We start from the raw sequence: 24,180 nt of genomic DNA on the forward strand, positions 1-24,180 counted from the left end.
ATTAAGAGGATAGTTCTAGGACTGGTCAGCCCGGTGTCACTATAATGTGACTGGGTGGGGTATCATGCCACGTGTCTACGGCGTGATATTCCAGTGACGCAGCACTATAAAGTTGGGCATGTGCTCACTGCTACAAGTAGACACCGTCGTTTATATGACTGAAAAATTGTTGAAAAAGACGTTAAACCCGAACACACACACACACTTTTATATAGAACTTGCTTATTTGTGGATCGGATACCTTAAGAGTTTAAGTCATGAGGACTTTTCTAGCTTTTGGCGACGGAGGAAGACCCTAGGTGCCACTCTCGGTAGTGATTCGGGCATGGGTGAGCACCGGCCTTCCGTAAGCCAGCTGTATGACTTCCACACATAATGAATTCTACACTCCAAGTCAGCGGCATTAACCTCTCCACCACGAAGGCCCCTACTTTGGTTCAGTTGACGTCGGTAATAATGGGATGACTATCTTTGTTATGATTATTTTAGACTAGTATTTTTTTTTTAATAACAGCATTATCGTCAACAGCAACAGTATCGCAACTAAATGTAATACAGTTGTAATATAGGATTAGTTGATATCGTAGTGAATGTCACTGTGTGACGCATTTCGATGATAACATAAATTGACAATCTCCTTTGAGATAAGACTGTGATGTGTTATCTTTGTTAACAGTCACGCTTTAATTCAGCATAAAACCTCTTTCGTCTCAACTTCCTGTTACCACAATCTTCACATAAAACTACCTTATTTTTTACCCCATAGATTGTGTATTTCCTTATTCGTGACGTGACAAGAATCATCGTTAAAGAAAACCATGCAAAACCAGTGAAACCGGAATATTATCTGTACCATGCTGTAGAATGAACAACATTATTCTGGAGGATAGATCCATAAGGGCAACCGTTGGCGATAAGATATAAACTTAGATAAAACAAACAATCAGATATGTTTGTAAGAAAACTTGATGAAATCAGTAGCCAGGTGATAAAAGTACCTGTGTTTGTTTAAGGTCATATGGCGCGTGTTTACCTACGTTTTTATATCTACCCTTACCTAAATCTGCCCTTACCTATTATCTTTTATGTGTATGATGTTCTAGGGTGCCCCTGCGAATATTATTTCAGGCAGTGATATCATCGACCTTCTGCCAGCCATCTCACATGGAATACAAATGTAATTCTATACCCCAAGCGTGGTTTTAAATATTATGGCGACAAGGGATATGTTACTTGCAGTGAGAGACCTTAACCAGTTGTCCAAGGATGCCCCCATAAAGCGATGATTTAGATATTTAAGATAACCACAAATACGATTTTAACATTTTATTCATAAAATCTTGATTGGAATGTACTAGCTTAGAAGATAATTTTCTAAATGTACTGATTTATGAAAAGACGTTGAATGTAGCATTTAAATTTAAATTTCATCAAAACAGTATGATTCTCGGAAGCCTTAACTGTAATATGGCAATTTAGGGAAAATATTTATTGATTCAAGTCTATTATATTGTTTTACTTGCATGTTTCTAATTTTTATACAAAATGAGTCCTAACATAGCAGAAAAAGTGTTATAATTTTATATTGGCCCACACATTACTGTTATTACATGTACCATACTGACTAAAACATTTTATTGTAAAAAGGCATTAAAACAGGCGACTGGTTTATCTTACATTCTATTTAGACAAATATATTATTCACTTTCTGTATGATTATCATAACAATACTTATGCAAAATAAGGAATAGATGCTATCAACACAAACTACACCTAGATGAAATTTTTAAAAAAAAATGTTGACAACCATGTACAAATCAAACATAAGAAAAAATAATGACCAATGTTGATAAAATTCTTTAATGAATATTACACAGCAGCCGTCAACGTCTATAACCATCATTGAATTTCTTATGTATATTCACATGGATAGTTTTGAAACTATAAATTATTTTCCTAAGTCCACGTATATGTTATATTTTATTGTAACATAGTTAAATTAAACGCCTGCCACTGTAAAACACGTGGTTTCGTAAAATTTGAACCATGGCGATTTATCTCAAAGAACATGAATGGTATTACATTTCCAAACAATAAATGAATTATACTGGGCATATCTAAAAGACATCCTTAGATGAATGAGGACTAAACTAAAAAAATCTAGCACAGAACGAGAGAATATTTACAAAATGATCAGGATATAAAATGTACAAAGGAGTTCAGTCGGAATTCGTTTTATGACAACTGAAAATTGACTAAGACATAAAAAGATAATCTTTTTCCAAAGATATTTTTAGACAAGACTTATACATATTTGACACTAATTAGTAACTTTTGTGAATTACAAAAGTACCAAAGGTTATGGTTTGAAACTTTCTTTTTATTACGAAATTCTGAAATATTTAATGAACGCCGGTTTATTCATTTATCTCTTATTAAAAAACAAAGACATTTAATGGCATTCCCTTTCTTGACGTGGACGAATTGATTAGGGTAATACCGTCGTCATTAAGTTCAAATCAGCAGTATTACCAAACAAGAAACAATCGGCATGAACTGACAAGCTGTAGCGCGTCTTTATTTATGAATTCAAAAGTCCATCTAAATATGCATTATTTGATTGTGCTGAAAGAATACCGTCTTTATAGTATGTCTGTCTGATATATACTCCCATCACAGCTCGCATTTAATAATTGTAACTGTTATAAGTAGTTGAATAAACAACCACTCGAAGAACAATAACAAGGGTTATCCAAATAACTCCTATGACAATGCTGGAAATCATAAGGTTTCTCGCATTATTTGACATGCTTGTTGCACCAGCCATATCACCCTCAGCCGCCAATTTGCTTGCCTGCAAAATGGTAGAAAGAATACAATTGCGAGAACCCACAAAAAAAGGTAACATGATAATAAAAATAATAAAAAAAGATCAAATGCAAAAGTTAATCTTCATTTAATGAACATAAAATTACTAAAGTTATAAACAAAAAGAGTTTGTTACACGAACGGTAGTGCCTATTCTTGAAAAGTGCTGTTTCCGAAACTGTGTTTCAAAAGCTATTTACCTGTGATGCGTAATATATAGCACATAGACCAGTTGGCCAGAAACAGCAAAGACAAGCAAAAATAGAGGCGACCATGTAATCTGGGGGCCGTGGCATTACAACAACCTGCCCAGTATAACCTGGCTGAGTCACCACCTGAAAAATACAGGTACCAATTTATAATAAACGGAAATATATTATATGGTAAAGTTTATACATGACTCCGATTGGTGCAGCTTTCATCACTCCGATCGAAGTTCTATAATTACATTTCACAGCCATAGTTGCTCTCCAAATAGACACTTTAAATAGTCCTAAATTTGTTCAGTCATATTTAATTTTATATTTGGCATTATATTCCTAGTAAACGTCGTATATTTTGTAGATCTACCTGTGCATCTGCACAAAAAGCATCTTTCAAGGAGAGCAGTAACCGGAGTACATGTGACTTAGCAGGATTGCAAGGTACCATGCAAACTACATGCTGTATTAGAACAGAAGAAACTGGCTTTAACAAATAGCTGTTTATGGCCATGTTTCAAATATTTTGTTTAGTCTTTTTAGAATGGCTCAATTTTCTTTTGAATAAGAACATCAATGTGACATTCACTCACCACTGCTGTTGTCGAATGTTGCGAATACCCGTATCCTGGCTGTGGTTGATAGGCTGCACCTTGTGGAGGATACGCCCCGACCTGTGGTGGATATGCATTGCCTTGTGTTGTGTATGCCCCTCCAAAATCTGCTCCATACTGACCAGAAAAGCCTTTGCTAGGCTCAGAGTATGGTGGAGGATTACCTAATTCAAAAGAAACAAATATAGAATGATATATGGATCTAAATAAATATATTGTCGCATTTTTGATAAAAGATAAACACCTCTTTAATCTGTCAAAAAGAAAATTTATATTTTGAATTGGTTGATTCATTGAATTCGGAATTTTATTTCTTTATAAGTAATATATTGTCTTGCAAAGTATACATCATTCTTAATACTTTTGGATAATCGTCTGTGTTTACAAATCCGGTGCTAATGGGGTCGTGGGCGGGGGAGGATGGGGGCATCAAAGGTTCTGCATTTGTCATTACCTCTTAGGTTCAGTCAAACCTAATCTGCTTTTTGTCTGCTTGATTGCAATCTATGCTCCGAAAGGATCTACTTATAAATGTTAATATCTATCACAACGGCTGTCTTTGAGTGCCATATGACGGTTTTAAAATGTCTTCGCGTACTTTAACTCTGCAATGTTTTTTTCTGGTCCATTGCGCAATTGAAATCCATTCAATGTAGATGTGTAATAGCATTCCACTTGAGTCGATTTGTAGGGGGCGTGAAGGGTGTTACACATTCCACTACCTCTCATGACCTGACTCAGAACTGACTTAATCAAACCGAGATCACTGAGATAATTTGCTTCCGAAACATAAAAATAATTATTAAAGTTGGTTCTACTAAATGTGTACATACATTTCAATGGTATATTAATCATAAATACGTGAACTTGATCAATCTTTTAAATGTAAACGCTTTCAGTTGTCTTGTCATATAGATCGCAGTAACTCTGCATCACACATTTGGTTACTAGAAGTAATCTTCCTAAATATTCAAGTGTGTTTATTTTTCTCAGATGTATTAGAGCGGGTAACTACTTCACCTAGGAAACATGCACATCTTTTCATCTTAAATAGCATTGTTAGATTTAAGTATCTTACGCAGGTTGTAAAACATTGATTTCTGACTACTTCACTAGGCACCTTTACATTGGCCTGATTTCTGCATGATTCACTATATCAGTTATACCTCCAGGACGTCAACTTACTATTAAAATGCCTTTGATGGCTTCTTTGCCTTAATTAACATTAATCATGTTATCTGACTTACAACGAAGAAAAGAACATCATTTTAGGATTTAATAAAACAATCTTAAAAGCATAAAAGTTCTAAAGTACTAATTTCCCCACAGTATATTTATCTGGCTTGTAGATAGGCTTTTTTGATATCATCAATAGTTAAACTTCATAAACAATAACCAGGTCATTGTTCACATTACTGACATTAAAATTAAATTTCACGATTGCATAATTGTTCTAATACATGGACTTTGTTCTAGTATACAAATAATTAGATCTTAGATATACCGTTTTTGATTTCGTTATACATTAAATACAAGGGTATTACACGCCTCAACACGTGTATCATTGAAGGTTCCATGTTCACCGCCGTTTGAATACATCTGCGGATGTCTCTAAATTGCTTTTTGTACTTTTAGCATGTGTAAATGTTGAGTTCTGCTCAACCCGGGGCTAGAGGGCGTGGACGGTAGCATGCATTTCCACTACCGTCCATGAACAGGTTCAATCAAACCGAGCCTGCAACATTTTCGTTTCTGTCGTGTTGAGCGACCTGTGAAGTTTCCACTTTTCTCTATTGTACAGGGTACTGTGATCAATAAGCAGATAAAACTTGTTAACCTGATGTGTTAGCCTGATGTTCTCAATGTTATCTGTGAGGTCATGAGATAACTTGGGCGATTTCCAAGTTTCACTGATGACGGACATGCATTATAAAACTGCATTTCGAAATTATAAAAATCTATTACATATTCACCCCTTGCATATTTGTAATCAGTTGTGTGAGGATATTCCAGAAAATAATCTTTTCTTTAACACTGTCTATGATTTTAGAAGGTTGTGCAATCCATGCGCTTAAACACCTGATACTATGTTTCAAAGTCATAGTGAACGTGATACAGATATATAAGTGAACTAGGTCTATGTATGGCATTTGATTGACAATTTCCATGCGATACACTATTTCGGCATCCTTCTGTCATAATAGAAAGCTCTTTTTTTCATAGCAACCGGAGAATGCCGAAAAGCTTATATACGTTAACGAATGGAAATATCGATTATTGTTACGGGTACACTTCCGTAAATGTTCTGTACTGGAAAAATGGCATATTATCATGTCCGTTGTTGTTCATTTGGGTTTAACGCCGGTTTTTTCAACAGCATTTCAGTTATATAACGGCGGGCAGTTAACCTAGCCAGTGTTCCTGGATTCTGTACCAGTACAAATCTGTTCTCCGCAAGTAACTGCCAACTTCCCCACATGAATCAGAGGTTGAGGACGAATGATTTCAGACACACTTTTCTTTTATCAGATCGTCACGGAAATCATACGCCCCACCCGGGGATCGAACTCACGATACAGCAATCTGTAGATCTGCGCTCTATCTATTGTGCTTAGCTTGCGGACTCATATTATCTTGTCATCTTGCAGTGTTTTGTTGCACCCGTCTGATAAAAAAGCGTTGCAGTTATCAAGAATTTACTTCACCTAATTTATTAAGGCAGCTTATCATCTGGAGTTTTGTATTCAAAAACTAGATTAAATTATTAACAACCACACATTCAGTTAAAGTCAACAATTTTCAAGAGACTAGAAAGTTTGCTCGAAAATATTATTATTACACTTTTAGTACTAATTTCATGAATAAAACGCATTTCGTAAAATTATTGTCACTTCATATTTTAGTCAGCCGCAAATAAAATAAAATATAGAACCCATTTTAAAAAGCATTTCTCTACGGTTCTCCAAATAGGTCATCATCTTGTTTTACCGTTTTGAATCCTGCAGAGGTATGGGCAATATTACGATTACACGATGCGACAACACAAAAACACCATGCCGCAGCACAGCATTAATATCGCGTTATCGCATCGTATCACCGTGCTGTCGCATCGTGTTGTCATGCCGTCATATCGTTTTGTCGTGTTCCCGTGCTGTAGCATCCTGTTGCGCTATAAGGCATAAGATCGACAGCACGATATACATATGTCGTACCGTTGTACTGTCGACCACGACATCACGGCAACATTATTCTATTGCACGATACCAGTGTGGTACTGTCGACCGCGACACCAAAGAAACACGATATGATAGCCCGGCAACAAAAAGCGAAAGCACATGAACACTATTCGACAGCACGACAATATGATACAATAACGAGAAATTTGTACTGTCGCGTCGCGTTATCATATTATCGCCCTGAATTCTTCAGCGGTCGACAACACGACAATATGATGACCCTATTGGAACACAATTTCCAACACATTAAATTTCATCTGCGACGGTGTGTATAAATTTGGCAGATTGAACCTTATATTGTCACAGAGAAGTGCTCAATAAATGACCTTTGAATAAAGCATGCATGCATATATTTAAAAGCGTTGTGTTTCATTATTATAATAAGTTAAACGTACTTAAACTCAGTTACAATCTTTAACAGTAAAATTATTATCCTCGGTTATTTCGCGTTAACATATTAAGTGAAAAATATATTGTATTCACCGAAATAAACAGTTTCATAATTTAATTATTTTTTGTTTCGCTATATTTAATATAAAACTGACATTGTTTGATACATGTATTTCTATAGACATAATGTCATATTTCTATATTCTGGCTAAATACTATTTTATATCTTCGTGACTGTCCTTATTGAAATATCAAATCACATTACATATTTATTAACGTTCTTCAATTTAAATGAGTGTATACATAGTTAACAAACCTGATCTGTCTGTCATTTTTATTTTAAAAAAAAAAAGAATATATCCGACACTAAGCAATACAATCTGTAAATATGTCAAACAGTTTATATCTTGTAACGACACTGTATAGCTGCGCTCTGTTGTCGCGCTATCTTTTAAGTTAAACATTATTTCGCAATGAAGTGGGACAGTCACGGAAGATAAATAAACATACTTTATCGTTAATCCCTGGTACAGGTCTGCAGTAATAATGCCTACAGACAAATGTTTGATAACAATATCATTGATAATAAGGAAAGGAAACTTTTCATTCTGAGTGGGAATGGATATTTTACCTTTGAAAATACTGTTACATTCAACAAAACTGACTACCTGGTACACCTAAATACTGAGTGAAGCTGGTCCATTACCATGTGACCTCTAATCACTACAGCGCAAACTGTGTAAAATGTATTCTTCAAAGTTATTTTTAAAATAATGAAAACTTTTCTGTTTAACGTTGCAGCTTTTTAATAATATATTTTCGTAGCGAGACGATAAGCGTATCACCTCCTAGATTTTCGAAGTATATCCTTGTATAAGGAACAAACAAGGTTATTTTTAAAATAATGAAAACTTTTCTGTTTAAAGTTGCAGCTTTTTAATAATATATTTTCGTAGCGAGACGATAAGTGTATCGCCTCCTACATTTTCGAAGTATATCCTTGTAAAAGGAACAAACAAGGTATGTTTTGTAAGGCCCAAATCGTAGTAACACATCTAAAATATAAATGAATGAATACAATAATAATATAGTAATAATAACAACTTTAACTAAGGAAAATAACACATTTTGCAAAACCAGTCTTACACGTGGTCCATTAATTATGTTACATGGAGCATGAATTTAAACAACGTATAATGAACATACTTATTCTTGGTGGTATAAACAGTATTGAAGTACAACGAAAGGGTTTAAAATCTACGAAATATATAAAGGTAACTTCAAGAATAAATAGGTTTTTTTTTTGTAAACCCTAGAACTCTTATGTGAGAAAAGTACGGGAAAACGTTGGATTACAAATTCAGCGGCATTCGGTATTGGCAGATTATTCTCAGTTTCAAACCATGTGATGACTTCGCACAGCCAAATTGTTTTACTTTGGTTCGTGTTATATAGCCTTTCTTCAATTCAATATATTTCAGTGCACGGAATAGACTATTTGTTTCGAAGATACTCCGAGAGAATAGCTTTAACTGTGTTATTTCAAAATAATATAAACATGTCAAAGCTTTGCAATCTGATATACTGTATTCAGGAATGTTGACAAATAAAACTTTAACAAACTTCTCAAGAGAGCGACCAGGAAGTTACGGTACGGGTTTAAAAGCAAAGAAAGATAACATTTTGGTGATCCCTAGTGTAGAAATGATAAAAACTACTAAGGCTTATTTCAATTTTTGTGTATGAAATAAACTTTACATTTGAGATGTTTATATTTCCTTACATGGTTATATCAAATCTCTATATATAGAGCACATTTATTGATCTTCCCTAGACCAGCAACATTTTGATTAATGTTACACTAGACTAGCTCCTAGACTAGCTCCTAGACTATGATATATTATTTTTTAAATTTTTCTTTGTAAAAAAACAACTAAATGTGAATATAGCCAGTCTATATCCTCAGTTCTCTGCGAAAATCTCTAAGATAGACTGGCATTTGTCACTATTACATAAAATAAAAGAAACATACAAAAGTGGAAATTCTGTGACAAATTCTTTATTATCAGTCTAGTGGCTAGTCTAATAGTACGCCTCTTTCTAAGAGCTCACAAAACACGGATGGTTATGGATAATCAAACAGTGATTTATGTTTTAAACATCAGACATTTGAGATCAATAAAAATTGAAAACTGAACGCCTTGTACCAGTGTTGTACATCCTCGCATAAATGTGAACTTCATAACAATTGAAAATTGTAAGGACAAAATATTTACAAAGGCATGCAATTATATTTTTGTAATAACCTAAACAGACTGAAATATTTGTCAAAATTGTTCATAAGCTACTTCATTGATGAACTGTCCGTGAAATTGTAATTATAGACTGGTACATTGTAGCAAGTCCAGGTTTAGCATACTAAGGAAAAAAATCAACGGCAGACAAAATGAAAAAAGTGAATAACCTTCAGTTTAGTTGCAAAAACGGTAATAAATACCTCTATGTTATATAGAGATCATTTTGATTGAGATTTTGGATAACAATACTTTCACTAGATTGATTTTCACATATGGTTTTACACAATGGATAAACCCTGAGATTCGCTTGTTTGCCAAAACCAGAGCAGTTTTGCATAACCCCATGGACATACCGCTGTTAATTATGAAATTACCAAATTGAATATACCATGTTGGTCTTAACAAAAATAGTTTCAAATAGTTTTTCTAACTGGTAGGATATTGTACTGGTCAGGTGTAATTTCATAAGTCAGATTAAATTGGTCCTTTTTAGATAAAACTTATCACTATACTGCGTTTATCACATATGATATATACAATAGGTTCAATAGGTTTAAATGCATCAAACCATCCCTGGGTAAAGTCTATCTTGCTTGTTTCTCATCGGTACAAGTTAATGTTCTGTCTGTAACGACTTGAAAGCTGCCATCAATTTTACAAGCATTTACGTAGTTATTCTTCTCTTATCTTATACCGTTAAAGCTATTTCTACTGCTCCTTTTATTTTGACTTGTCCTTAGATTTCAATGAAGACATTTTTGTAGCATTCTTCAAATAAAACTAACAAGTAATACATGAAGTCTAAAATGTACTGTAGTGAATGTTAGAGGTTCATATTTCGCAATTTCTTTATCAACATCCATGATTAAAATGATTTTAAAATTGTTGCCGGTATAGATAATCAGCAATGCACTAATAAAAAATGGTAAGCTTTGTGAGCATTCAATTACTAGAAATGAAGAGCATAAATAACCAATAAACCAAGTGTACCTCAGTATCAGAGAGCTTTAAAGCGATATCCTCTATCACTTCACTTATGTTTTGGGTTTAATGCCATTTTTCAAATGTATTTCAGTTGTGTAACGGCGGGCAGCTATCCTAACCAGTGTTCCTGGATTTTTGTACCAGTACAAACCTGTTCTTTGCAAGTAAATGCAAATTTCACTAAATGAATCAGAGGTGGAGGACACAAAAGTTCTATCAAATCGTCACGAAGAAGATAAGCCCTGCCCGGGGATCGAACTCACGACCCGTGATCCGTAGATCTGCGCTCTCCCTACTGAGCTAAGCCGGCGGTCACTTCAGTGATCTTTACATTCATGCATATTTCGGAATTCTCTGCTCCTTATAATTATAAAAGATAATTTTCTATTATAGCTGTAGGATGCCGAAATCGCAATTGATTGCCATTACGTGTTCATCAATTTGATTCAGAAGTACAATAACTTCGTGACATTACACTAATGAAACCAAATGGATAGTGCAAGTTGGAACTACAATCTCAGATTTATTTGATTTTAAGCATTTGACATAGTTTTCAATATCAAGGTCTTTATTTGATCTAGATTTCATCAATAAATTGTCAACATTGTTAAGTTGTCATCATGTCTTTCTCAGTATTATCTATTATATTTTATAGTTTTAAGTTTCGCTATATTTAACATAAAACTGACATTGTTAAATATTTCTATTGACAGAATGTCATATTTTTATATCTTGTTTAAAGATGTATATAGGCATAAATTTTCCTACAGACAGAATGTCTTTAAATTTTGTGTACTGACTGAAAATCAAGTTTAAAATGGATATACATGTATGTATTAAAAGTCATATACATATAGAAAACTGTCAGATGTATCTTTAAAGGGATTTTTATTATAATTCATATCTTCGTTAATGTCTACATTGAATTATCAAATCAATGTACATTGTGTATGAACAACATTCTTTGATTTAAAAGAGTGTAGGTTACAAATCTGATTTGTTTGTCATTTTTTAAAAAAGCTAATATATCCGAAACTAGGTAAGTCAAACACTTGATATCTTGGAACGACACTGTATAACTTCGTTCTGTCGCAACGTTATCTTTTAAGTTAAAGGTTATTTCGCAATTAAATGGGTCAGTCAGGGCAGATTAACAATCACACTTTATCGCTATTAGTCCCTGATACAGGCTTGCAGCTATTAAATCATGTATATGGATACTGTCTACAGACAAATTATTCTGAAAGAGAGTGGGTTTACCTGTTAAAAGTACTGTTACGTTTAACTGAACACCTAAATAGAGAGTGAATGTGGTCCCTTATCACGTGATCTGTATTATTTCAAAAGGCAACGCTACAGCGCAAAATGTGTCAAGCGGCTCCTTAACAGTTATTGTTAAAATAATGAAAATTCATTTTCTGTTTAAAGCGTATCGACTTCCAGATTTTCAAAGTATATCCTTGAAAAAAAAACAAGCTAATAATAAGTATATTTTAAGAGGATAACATACTTGGCTATAGCCAGTCTAACATATGGTCAATTTAAAATCTATTCTTAATACTATGTTAAATACACAATGAAATGAAAGACATTTTAAATAACGTATAATGAACAAACTAATTCTTAGTGGCATAAACAGTATGTAATACAATGAAAAGATTTTAAAATCTACGCAATATTAGAAGATAAAACTATGTACAAGTGGTTAAGGAATAACCACGCAACTCATACGGGGAAACGTGTGATTATAAAATCAGCGGCATTCGGTATTGGCAGATTATTTTCAGTTCCAAACTACTGGATGATTTCGCACAGCCAAATTGTTTTATTTTGGTTCGTGTAATATACGAAATTTAACCCTTTTCACGTTTGTCTTCAGTATGCACAGTATAGATTATTTGTTTTGAAGATACTCCGAGAGAATAGCTTTAAATGTGTTATTTCAGGGTAATATAAACACGACAAGCTGTCACCCTATAACGTCGCACACTGATAAACTGCGGTATTTTTTCAGGAATGTTGACATATAAAACTTCAACATACTTCTCATAAAAGGACTCACGTTGGTACACTTGGGTACGTAAGTACCCGGATCAAACATGCTCTGTTTTTATCCAGGTCTTTATAGCGAATCGTCTTGCGAGCGACTAGGAAGTGAAAAATGATATTACGGTTCGGGTTTAGAAGCAATGAAAAGGGGCATTTCGTAAAAATGATAAAAACTACGTAGGCTTGTTTTAATATTTGTGCATAAAATAAACTTCACATTGAAGTTTTGAGATGTTTATATTTCCTTACATTATTATTGCAAGTCTGTATAGTGCACAGTTATTGATTTTGAGGTACAAGTATGTTTCTCCCCTAGGTCAGCAACATTTTGATTAGCACCACCCCCTTCCATTCTCCTTGAAAAAAAAATGAAGTAGGTAGGTAGGGATATTTTTTTGGTATCGAAGGACAGAACACCGAACAAAATTCTCAATTTTTAGCTAACACAAGCAGAAACACACAGCATGTTTACTTTTTCTTTAAGGAAGACACCAAGGGATGACTTCCTTAAAGAAAAAGTAAACATGCTGTGTGTTTCTGCTTGCAAAGTCCTACAGAATCATCTGGAAATAAAGACAATTTGAACTTGGAACTTGTTGATGTATATTTTCGGGACCTCTGGGACCTTTGCTTAATTCCTTTACAAAATTTGAATACAATATCCTGATATCAAGAGGTGTTTTATAGAGGAAATGGCCTCTTCTTGTTGCTGTGGCACTTTTAAAACTGAACTTGACTCTTGATAGCCAGAAAACATTGATCACTTGGTGGCGGTTGACATTTGCATGTACCATGGTGTCAGATAAACAGGCTGAATACAACCTGGTCCGCAATATTTTTATGTGACTACATTTTTTTTGGTTCCAGACGATTGTCTTTGTGTCCTGGCTATATTTAAGCAATTATTAATACATAAGAGCCAAAATACTATAAAATAAACCAGATACCTAAAATGATTTCAAAATATAATGCCAGAAAACTATAATTTCAAATGTTATACATGCGTATTAAGAATTCATACACTATAAAGGCAATGCTATCTAAAAGAACAGCTGTTGCATATTATCTAACATTAAATCTGTATGTTAGGTGGGAGAATATAAAGATCTTACATGCCTGCCTGTGTAAGACAGGGTTTTCCCTACCCGAGGGACAGTGTGGAATGGAAAACCGAGCGTTAGCGAGGTTTTTTATCCATGCTGTCCCGAGGGTTGGGAAAACAGCTGTCTTACACAGGCAGACATGTTAGATCATTTTTCTTGCCTATCACGTTCAAAATAGATCGTGGAGACAAATAGATCTGGGTATTTCCTGACATTATTTATAAAATTTATGACGTCACAATAGTGCCAGTACTATGTGACGTCACCTTAGTGCAAGGTTTTTCCCAAGGGAAAGACAGGAATGTCTATCTCAGGCGCGTGCTCGGACAAACGTATACGAGTACTTTCCCCGCTAGGTAGACAAGAAAAATAAACACCTGACCTGCTATATTCAAAATCTGTTTTTATAGAAGAACTTGAACTGAAACATTTTAACACATGCATCTAAAGTAAGTGTTTGTATAATTTCCAGCTTTAAAAACCTGAATTTGCTATATATATGGAATCAATTGACAATTGGCCTTTAATATAAAAATTGTTATTTTAAAAGTTCTAAACCATTTAAAGTTTTTACCTATCTAGAAGAAGAGATATAGGCCTAGCCACTAATAAAATGAAGTAAAAATGCACATAATTCTTTTTATACTGTGACAGATAAATCATGGTGTTTTATCCAAAGTGGCATTATGCGCATCTTAGTGTTTTTGGTGACTGTTTTAGTGACTTAGTGTTTTGAAATATTTTCAAGTTTTTAAATAAGATTGCAAAAATCAAAAAGCAGACCTGACATGCACCCCCCACACCCTCTCCCCCTCCCCCTGCAGACAACAATCAAATTAAAGCATTAAAGCAGAGAACCCAAAATTACAATACAGCTGCTGTATTTTATTCTGTTCTTGGAAAGTGCTGATATCTAACCAGCCCTTACACAAATATCAATTGAGGTGAATCAATGGCAAAGCAAAATCTCTCTCTGGTGGAACTGGATCCAGTGACCCCTTGATCTTAGAGTCCTCTGCTCTACCACTACTTTATGAGATCAGGGAGTCCAACATGTGGGTGACATCATACAAGTCATGTGCGAAAAATGTTCACCCAACAATAATTTGATGACACAACAAAATTTTAATTATATGGGTACATATAGTGTTAGAAAACAATGCAAAACTTTATGTGACGGGACAGATTTCTGGAAAGTCAAAGGTCCTGATCGGAGTTTTTGCACTTGGTCAAACAATTTCTGAGCAACCGCCGGACCGTATGTCCGGAGCTTCGTGAAAGAAATATTTAATTTAAACACGGAATACGAATCCAGTCATACCATGCCAATCTCACAGGTACTCTGCGGCTGGAAATAAAGCTGATGTGTTGACTACCCGCCGTGAGCCACCAAATAGCCTACAGCTTTCGAATTAAATGCTTCTTTAAAATATTAAGAATTTACTGATGATATTAAAAAAAAAGTGATATGCAGATCCTCTGGTGTATTATTAAAGACAAAAATATTTTACATCAAGGTTATCAGCGAAAATCTACTGCACAAATATGACCGTGCAGGAGCGCTGCCATTTTGATCCCTGCATAATTACTGTTACAGGCTGAACACCACTAAATCCGGCTGTTCTTTATTTCATACAAAATCCACTTACTTCATAATGGTTTTTCGACATTTTCTAGCATATCAGATTTTCAGAGACTTATATTCCCATAAAGACCTATATCGCTACTTTAGAAAACAAAAACAAAAAGAAAAGGGGGTATTAACTTTTATATAAGAAAACTACAATTCGTTAAACATGTTAAATACAACCCGCTGAATTTACTCCTTTGTGCTTCTTTCAATTTCTATTTTCCAGGCATTAAATTCTTACACCGTCATATTTACCTAGCATGCGATAGGAACACGCCAAATTTCGATAGAATGCAAGGTGATACATACTGAAACGCGGTAGGGTAAAAGTAAACACGTTGCTGTTGAGAAAAGGCACTAGGAAAGGAATAAAGATTAGCACTATTTATATTTGGACTGCTTGTTTTAGTTGTGTTCAGCCTTACTGTATCGTATCATACATGATACGTGTATAATAACCGTTACCATACCGTACCTTTCTCTACGACTGCTGTAGCGCCTCTCGGCGTGTGCGACCATTGAAACAAATTTTGATTTTTTCCCTCAAAACCAATAAAAAAGTTTGAGGTCGGAGGGAAAATGGTTCAGGTCGGTCGGGGGACTGGAAACACACCTACTGTTTTTGGCCTTAATTAAAGAATGATTCGTTATATTACACCTCATTCTAAGCGCTATGGAAACTTATGAAATCTTAATCGAACAGTGGTTTCAGACATTTGAGATCAGAAAAAGTTGAAAACTTGACGCCTTGAATTATTGTTTTATATCCTAAGAAATCTATCAGCATAATGTAAACATAACGAAACAATGAAAAGTTTAAGGAGAAAATATTTATAAATCCATGTAATTTTATCAAACAGACTAAATGATTTGTCGAAATTGTTCTAAAGCCAATTCATTGATGTACTGTCCGTGCAGGTGTAATTGAAGACTGGTACATTGTAGCAAGTCATTCAGTTTAGTTGCAACAGTGGTAATAAAAAGAATAACAAGATACAGAAAATCTGAACAACTCCATCAATACCTCTGTGATATAAGGAGATCTCTTTTTTTTTGGAGAGTTTGTATAAAAACAAATTCATGCTAAACTTCAGCTGGGTTGATTTTCACATATGGTTTTACATAATGAATCCATTGTGCCTTAATCATGTATTTGATAAAACCTGAAATGTGTTTGTTTTTACTAAAGAGCAGTTTTGCATGACCCCTCGGAATTCAAGCTGTCAATTTTGCAATTACCAATATACGTTTGTCCTAACACAAATAATTTTAAACTTTTTTTTTTCTAATTGATAGGAAATTATACTACTCAGGTGTAATTCCATAAGTCACATGAAAGTTGTCCTTTTAGATAAAAATTGCCAATCTACTGCGTTTATCACATTTATTATATACAATAGGTTCATAGATAGTAACAACAGCATTGAGAGGCAAATCAAAATAACTTTGTGTTCCTTGAATATTCAAAAGGTTATTTGGTTCTGTTTAAAAAGCCGCTTTGACTTTTAAATGTATAATACCATCCTTGGGTAAAGTTAATCTTGTTTGTTTCTCATCAGTGCAAGTCAATGTTCTCTCTGTAACGACTTGAAAGTTGCCACCAATTTTACATGTATTGACTTAGTTATTCTTCTCTTCTCTTATACCGTTAAAGAGATTCCTTGTGCTCCTTCATTTTGACTTGTCCTTAGATTTCAATGAAGACATTTTTGGAACATTCTTCAAATAAAACTAACAAGAAATACGTGTAGTCTAAAATGTACTATAGCGAATGTTAGGGGTTCATATTTCGCAATTGTTTTTATCAATACCCATTATTAAAATGATTTTAATATTGTTAGTTGTATAGATTATCACCAATGATCTTATTAAAAAATGATAATACGTGATAGGACATGATTTGTTAATTTTGTGAACATACATATTCAGCATTCAGTTATTAGAAAAGAAGAACATAAATAACCTATAAACCAAGTCAGAGAGCTTTAAAGCAGCAAAATTTACGATATCCTCTATCACTTCAATTATGATTGTTTGTTTGTTGTTTTGGATTTAACGCCATTTTCAAAATTATTTCAGTTATGTAACGGCGGGCAGCTGTCCTAACCAGTGTTCCTGGATTTAGTACAAACCTGTTCTCCGCAAGTAAGTGCAAACTTCCCAACATGAATCAGAGATGGAGGACGAATGATTTCAGACATAATGTCTTCTATCAAATCATCACGAAGAACATACGCCTTGCCCGGGGATCGAACTCATGACCCCGTGATCCGTATATCTGCGCTCTCCCTATTGAGCTAAGCGGGCTGCCACTTCTATTATGGTTACATTTAAGGTAATAGAGGTAATAGATCCGAAATGACAATCGAGAATTTCTGTTCGTATGCAGATACTCCGTTTGCGACTTCGTCACTCTCCGCTTCTTATGAAATAAAACTTTCTGTTATAGCCGAAGGATGCAAAAATTGCATATGATTGTCATTACGGGTTCATTAATTTAATTCAGAAGTATAATAAGCTCGTGACATTACACTAACGAAACCAGATTGAGAGTGAATAAGTTGGAACTACGCCCTCAGATTTATTTGACTTTATGCATTGCGCTTTCACGTTGACATGGTTTTCAGCATTAAGGTTTTCATTTGATCTAGATTGTATCAATAATCTGTCAACACTGTTAAGTTTTCATCGAGAAAAGAAAAGAAAAAAGTCTTCACCATGTCTTTCTCATTCAGTTTCATCTTTTCTGGTGTTCTAGTATTTCCCTCTAAATGAATTTTTTGACATTAAACTCTCTACATGTGTTGTTTTTAATTCTACCCTCCCAATGTTATTTGATTTTCAATATTACATTTTCAATTTTATATGATGTGCAACATTATGTTTGTACAATGTACTGTTGTCTCGTATTCAGCATTGTGCTCTCAAATATATTTAGTCAATAGCATGGCGTTCTCTGCATTCCCTGGTTTTCAAGTAACTGAACCATGCAATTTTCGAAGGCATATTGAAGACAGAAAAACTCCGATTACCCGATCTCCTCCATGTTGAGAGATGTGTCCCAAAGAGTCCCAAAATCAATTACGCTGAGCAGTGGTGTTAGTTTTTGCAGCTGTAGTGTTTCATTTCGACTTTCCATTAACATATTCTAGTGTAAATGCCTAAACATTGGACGATGCGTAATTCGTATACAACGGCCCAATTCAAAGTGTTTACAATAAATTTTGAGCATTTGTACCTCACATGTCAAAGAATCGTTTATATTGGGGTAATCATGGCATGTTTCAAGCCTGTCCGCACTTCTACACCGACACCCTTCCAAAGTGACCCGGGTATGACCACGTGTGATATACTTTACCATAGAGGTCTTTTTAAAAAATTATTGCCCATCATGCCGAGACTGTCTTTTACGACGGAGGAAACTTTGCAGTATTATGTTGATTCTGGCTGTTTGTTTCGCTTTTAAGTAGAATTATGGAATTATTTGTACTATGCATTGTTTGAAACTTGCCATGATTAGCCCCAGATGATTGTTCGATTGACGTGTGAAGTAAAAGTTATTGTAAACACTTTGAACATGTCCGTTAAACAATTGAATTTTTCTTTACTTAGCTCTGCAATGATAACAAGCATTTACACGTGTGCACACACCAACAACACTATTAAGGGTTATTGACTTTGTGTAGCGTGGAGGACATCGGGTAATAGAGTATACACAATACAAACATTCAAAATGTTCAAATCAGTATAATAGTCTGTCTAATAATTTAACAGCTTATATTTAACGGGAGACAAAATCATACCATTTCTGACTACTAAAACAACGTTTTTTGACGTACCAATTGAACAACATCTTAATTCTGTTTCATATATAACTTTATATAGGACCAGACTTATATATTGTCTACATAAGTGTATAGCGATTTCCTAAAATGCATTTTTATAGCTATTTTAGTCTCACACGTCTGTTTTCGTACAAACATGCTAAAAATGTTGGAAAAAAAGCACTCATTTTTAGAAAACAATGACTTTCCGAATATTCTTAGGACTACGGGTACATGTTTATACAAACTCGCCAGGCGTTATTATGTATTTGACAACACAGAAAGTGACCTCAGACGACCTTCAGCTTTTTTCTGAAAGTAAAGAAAACGAAAGTCTATCTTGTGAAAAAAATTCCATTATCGTACTTCTACCTTTGTACGCGTAGAAATAGCTTAATTGATGATACGGTTTTAACCACATATATCTCTACCTTGCATATGACACAAGCAACCAAAAGTCGACAGATTTGACCTCTTAAAATCTTTATGCGAATTATGTGGCCACTTCCTGGTCTCCGCTTTAACTATTTTAACTTTATGTATACTTGTTCTTGTTGATTTATGAGCATAGATTTTTTTTTGGCAACGATTCAAACTAATCGGTGGGTTTTAAATACGGATAAAGAAGAAAATACTTTATACAGTCAAACTTGCAGTCAGCCAAGGGAGAGCAAACGTTTGAATTCTTAAAGCAGGCGGCTGCTTAAGACAAGATAAAATTAGAACAAAAGGTGAATTCGAGAAGTCAACTGCATGACTACCAACTGTGGTAGTAAATACAATGCTTTTGAGATTCATGAACAAAAGAAATATTCTGTAACGACTTAATTTATCCATGTAAATCGCATTTGTAAATTTGATATATACAATAACAGTCTATTTTGTAAAAGCCAAGATCAAATAATCCAACAGGTATGCTAAGTTAACGTTATTTATTTTAACAATTCAAATTACACTTGTATGGTGGTATTTTTGCAATATCAATGCAGACAATTAAAACTTATAACGATTTGATGATAAAGAAGGTCCATTCCATTGTTATGTATAGCAAAATATGAGGGTCAACGGTAAACTGCGTGATACATTCCCGCCCAACCATCTCCCTACCCCTAGCCCCCGCAAAGAAAAAAACGACATTAAAGTCGGGATAGATTCGATTTGAAACACACGTCGAACTATGCTTGCCAATGAACATGAAACAGGAAGTCCTTGAGATGCTTAAACGTGGATGAAAATGAGTTAGCGCATAATACAAGCGGATGCGTGTTGATTCAAGTATGCAACAAAACATGTTTTTAAAAAAAACCTAAGGAATGTAAACGGCATTGAACGATCTCGCATTTACCGTAATTGTAATCTAGCACTTATTTTATGATGCTCTTGATACGCTGACTTTATTGTTGTTGTGTGGTATTACTTATATACTTTCACATTTTTTGTTTGTTTGTTTGTTTCTTGTTCAAAGCTCTTAGCAAAGAAACGAAGTTACTGTTTGATAATGCATCTGTTAATCTTTCATACTCTGAATGTTAAATTAGTAAGCGTCATTGGATTCCGTTAGCCCGGTTCCCGATGTGTACTAATATAGTAGCAACAAGAGCTCGTAGAACACGAAATGCCCCCTTAATGCATTCAGTAATTGCACAAGGAACAGATATTATTTGGTCAGTTTGCACTGGATGTTTGACGTACTGCCCTCAACCAATGATTATGGGTCATTTGCCAATCATGAATAAACTCTATATCAAATGTAATCTTAGACCAAAGCATTACCCAGTTATCTGGCAAAAAGGTTCTACTGTTTTTGGTCAATGTGATCTTGACCTTTGACCTATTGACCTCTAAATCTATAGGGGTCATCTACTGGTCATGATCAACATCCTTATTAAGTTTCGTGATCCTAGGCCTAAGCATTCTCAAATTATAGTCAGGAAACAGTGTAAAAATTCCTGGTCACTGTGACCTTGCCCTTTGACCGACTGACATCAAACTCAATAGGGGCCATCAGCTGGCCATGACCATCCTCCCTATCAATTTTCATGACCCCAGGTCTAAGCATTCTTGAGTTATCATCTGGAAACATTTTAACTGCTCTGGGTCAACGTGACCTTTGACCGACTGACATCAAAATCAATAGGGGTCATCTGCTGGTCATTGCCAACCACCCTATTAACTTTTATGATCCTAGGCCCTAGCGTTCTTGAGTTATCATCCGGAAACCTTTTAACTGTTTCGGGTCACTGTGACCTTGACCTTTGACTTACTGAACTCAAAAGGGGTCATCTACTGGTCATGACCAACCTCCCTCTAAACTTTCATGATCCTAGGCCCAAGCGTTCTTGAGTCATCATCCGGAAACCATTTAACTGTTCTGGCTCACTGTGGCCTTGAACTTTGAGCAACTGACCTCAGAATCAAAAGGAGTCATCTGCTGGTCATGGCCAAGCTCCCTATCAACTTTCATGATCCTAGGCCCAAGCGTTCTTGAGTTATCATCCGGAAACCGTTTAACTGTTCCGGGTCACTGTGACCTTGACCTTTGCGCAACTGACCTCATAATCAATAGGGATCATCTGTTGGTCATGACCAACCTTCCTATTAACTTTCATGATCCTAGGCCTAAGCGTTCTTGAGTTATCATCCGGAAACCAATTGGTCTACGGACCGACCAACATACCGACCGACCTACCGACCGACATTTGCAAAACAATATACCCCACCTTCTTCGAAGGGGGGCATAATTAAGTGGCAGGTAATTCAAACTAGGGATTCCGTATCAAGATTAATAAAAGAACTTTACCGAGAAATTTCCATGAACGTTCAATGTATGATCTCAACACTAATGACTGTACACATATATTATTAGATATATTTTTCATAATTATATTTTACAAACTTTTCCAACCTTTAACGTGAGGGAATTTTAGTAGAAAGTTTTCATAAATCTATCTAATACCAAAACACATATCAAACAATAATTTAAAGTAAAAAACATATCCTTCATGATTTGACGTATTTTTAGTCGGTTTAGCTTAATACATTTGACATATTGTAATACAGATGTTGTGAAATACGGCGAAAAGATCTGTCTCGTTTGAAAAAAGAAAAAAAAAAACATTGTTAGATATATCAAGCAACATATCTTTTCCGTTTGATTCGAGAAGATGTATTTTCTAATTTTTTACATAATGGATAATTTATATATAACGGTTACCGAAATAGGCATGTAAAACATGAAAATGAAATTATTTATCTGCCGGCCTTATTAACATATTTCTTTTAATTACGATAAGCGTTTAATAAACCTACCTGATTTATCTGTCATCTTGAAAATAAAAGATCCAAAACGTAGCAGTTTAATCAACGCTAAATCTGTCGCAAATATATTATCAAATTCCCCTATTACCGCGCTTTAAATATTTGATAGTTTATTTAGACGGTTATAGTATTAAACATTCGTAATCATACCGCAATTGTTTGTTTGAATAATATATATAGTGCACGGTGTAATTTGTTCTTTAAAGCGATTCGTTCATATCTTTATGATCTCAATAAACTTGAAATATTTGTTTACGCCGTTTTTTATTTGTTTTTCGAGGGTGCACATGCATTGCTGTTTATTTACACAATTTCAATTTTTTTTTAAAGCGGACCTTTCATAAGTTCTGATATAAATCAATTTGAAAATTATGAAAACATTTTCTTTTGTATATGTCCTTGTTATAATTTTGCTGTATTGTTGAATTTACACGACTTTGCTTAATCTTAATTATACTTGCAATTAACATTCTTAATAACAATAATAATAATAATGAAAATGACGTAAGTCATTTTGTAGACCAACTATAGACGTTTTATTGTTCGTACTAAGGTATGATGCAAGGAGTCAAAAAAAGTCTTTTTTCTTACGCAGGATTACCATAATTGAATAGGATCGGTCTTTTGCCGTTGATTAAATAAGAACCTCGATAATTTTAGTTGTCACGTTAACACATCTCTTTCGCTATTAAGAGCAATATCGTTAAGGTAGCAGTCTGTCCTGATAAATATTGATAAACTACAATAAAATAAACAAATAACGTTTAACACATTTAATCAGCATATTTCATTGATTCTACAAAAATATAAGGTGCTTTTTTGAGCTACAGTCAATTCACTAACTGTATTGGTGTTCTAGTGCACAGATTCAGCTGGAAAGAAAGCTATAAAACATGATCTACATACACCTGTTTGCAATCAACTGGCACACAAGACGAGTGAGACAACTTAAATGAAGTTCAAATGATTTTCAATTGGGTGTAACAAAAGGTAAAATGGAGATTCTAACTTATTACAAATACTGGTTTACGTTTTAATAGCTTTCGAGAAGTGTACATAACGTAGATTTTCTTATTAAAAATGTCTGTGCGAAAAATGTTTTCACTAGAAAGCCCTGTATATCTGGACTATGATTTGTAAATGCGATAATGACAAATTGTTAGCATGATTATGGCCCCGCTATGGATTGTAAACAAGTTGTACTAATTACAGTAAGACAACGAGTACAGAATGATTAACGTTGATACTTATGACTTATTAGAAAGATTTCGCTATATTATAAATTCAGCAAATGTATTTCTTTCTTACTTCGTAGCATATTCTGAAAATGTATGTACGTAAAAATGATTTTCTTCGGATTAATTCAAATAACCTACACTCATATTCATAAGTAGACAGAATATTAAGATGTTATAGCATACATTCCGCAAGATTTTAATTTGCTAGCAGTATAATAAGGTATCTAGATTAGAAAAGAAGACTTTTGACATGTCAGTATTGTAAGATAACAGCCATTTTTAAGGAAGATTATATTTACTCTAGACTATTTTGAGATAGGAAAACCTTTTTTACATATTTAGATGTGATAAACGTTTTGAAATAGTCGCCATTGTATTGTCTTTTTAACTCTATCCAGTCGCGGACCTGGTGAGATAGATAGGATAAGA

General features: G+C 34.3%; 1 protein-coding gene across 2 annotated transcripts; it reads right to left on the bottom strand.

Annotated features, from left to right (window-relative positions):
- Window positions 1-1,311: 1,311 nt before the first annotated feature.
- LOC123557759 (proline-rich transmembrane protein 1-like) lies at window positions 1,312-22,662 on the bottom strand. 2 transcript variants are annotated; one of them, XM_045349427.2, is made up of 4 exons: window positions 22,505-22,662; window positions 3,662-3,846; window positions 3,069-3,203; window positions 1,312-2,854 (listed from the first exon to the last, which is right to left on the bottom strand). In XM_045349427.2, the coding sequence occupies exons 1-4, from the start codon at window positions 22,518-22,520 to the stop codon at window positions 2,687-2,689; spliced, it is 504 nt and encodes a 167-aa protein (XP_045205362.1). In that variant the 5' UTR covers window positions 22,521-22,662; the 3' UTR covers window positions 1,312-2,686. The 2 variants fall into 2 exon arrangements, with proteins under 2 accessions (XP_045205362.1, XP_045205364.2); XM_045349429.2 differs by lacking the exon at window positions 22,505-22,662 and adding an exon at window positions 7,625-7,784.
- Between the last annotated feature and the right edge of the window lie 1,518 nt (window positions 22,663-24,180).

The sequence above is a fragment of the Mercenaria mercenaria genome, chromosome 5, assembly GCF_021730395.1.
Source record: "Mercenaria mercenaria strain notata chromosome 5, MADL_Memer_1, whole genome shotgun sequence".
Taxonomy (NCBI): domain Eukaryota; kingdom Metazoa; phylum Mollusca; class Bivalvia; order Venerida; family Veneridae; genus Mercenaria; species Mercenaria mercenaria.

Coding starts and splice junctions, on each gene's coding strand:
- LOC123557759 (XM_045349429.2), bottom strand. CDS start 7,772: ATGTTTAACTTAAAAGATAGCGCGACAACAGAGCGCAGCTATACAGTG. Junction 3,204..3,661: donor AACATTCGACAACAGCAGTG/GTGAGTGAATGT, acceptor TGTATTTTTCAG/GTGGTGACTCAGCCAGGTTA. Junction 2,855..3,068: donor CTATATATTACGCATCACAG/GTAAATAGCTTT, acceptor ACCATTTTGCAG/GCAAGCAAATTGGCGGCTGA.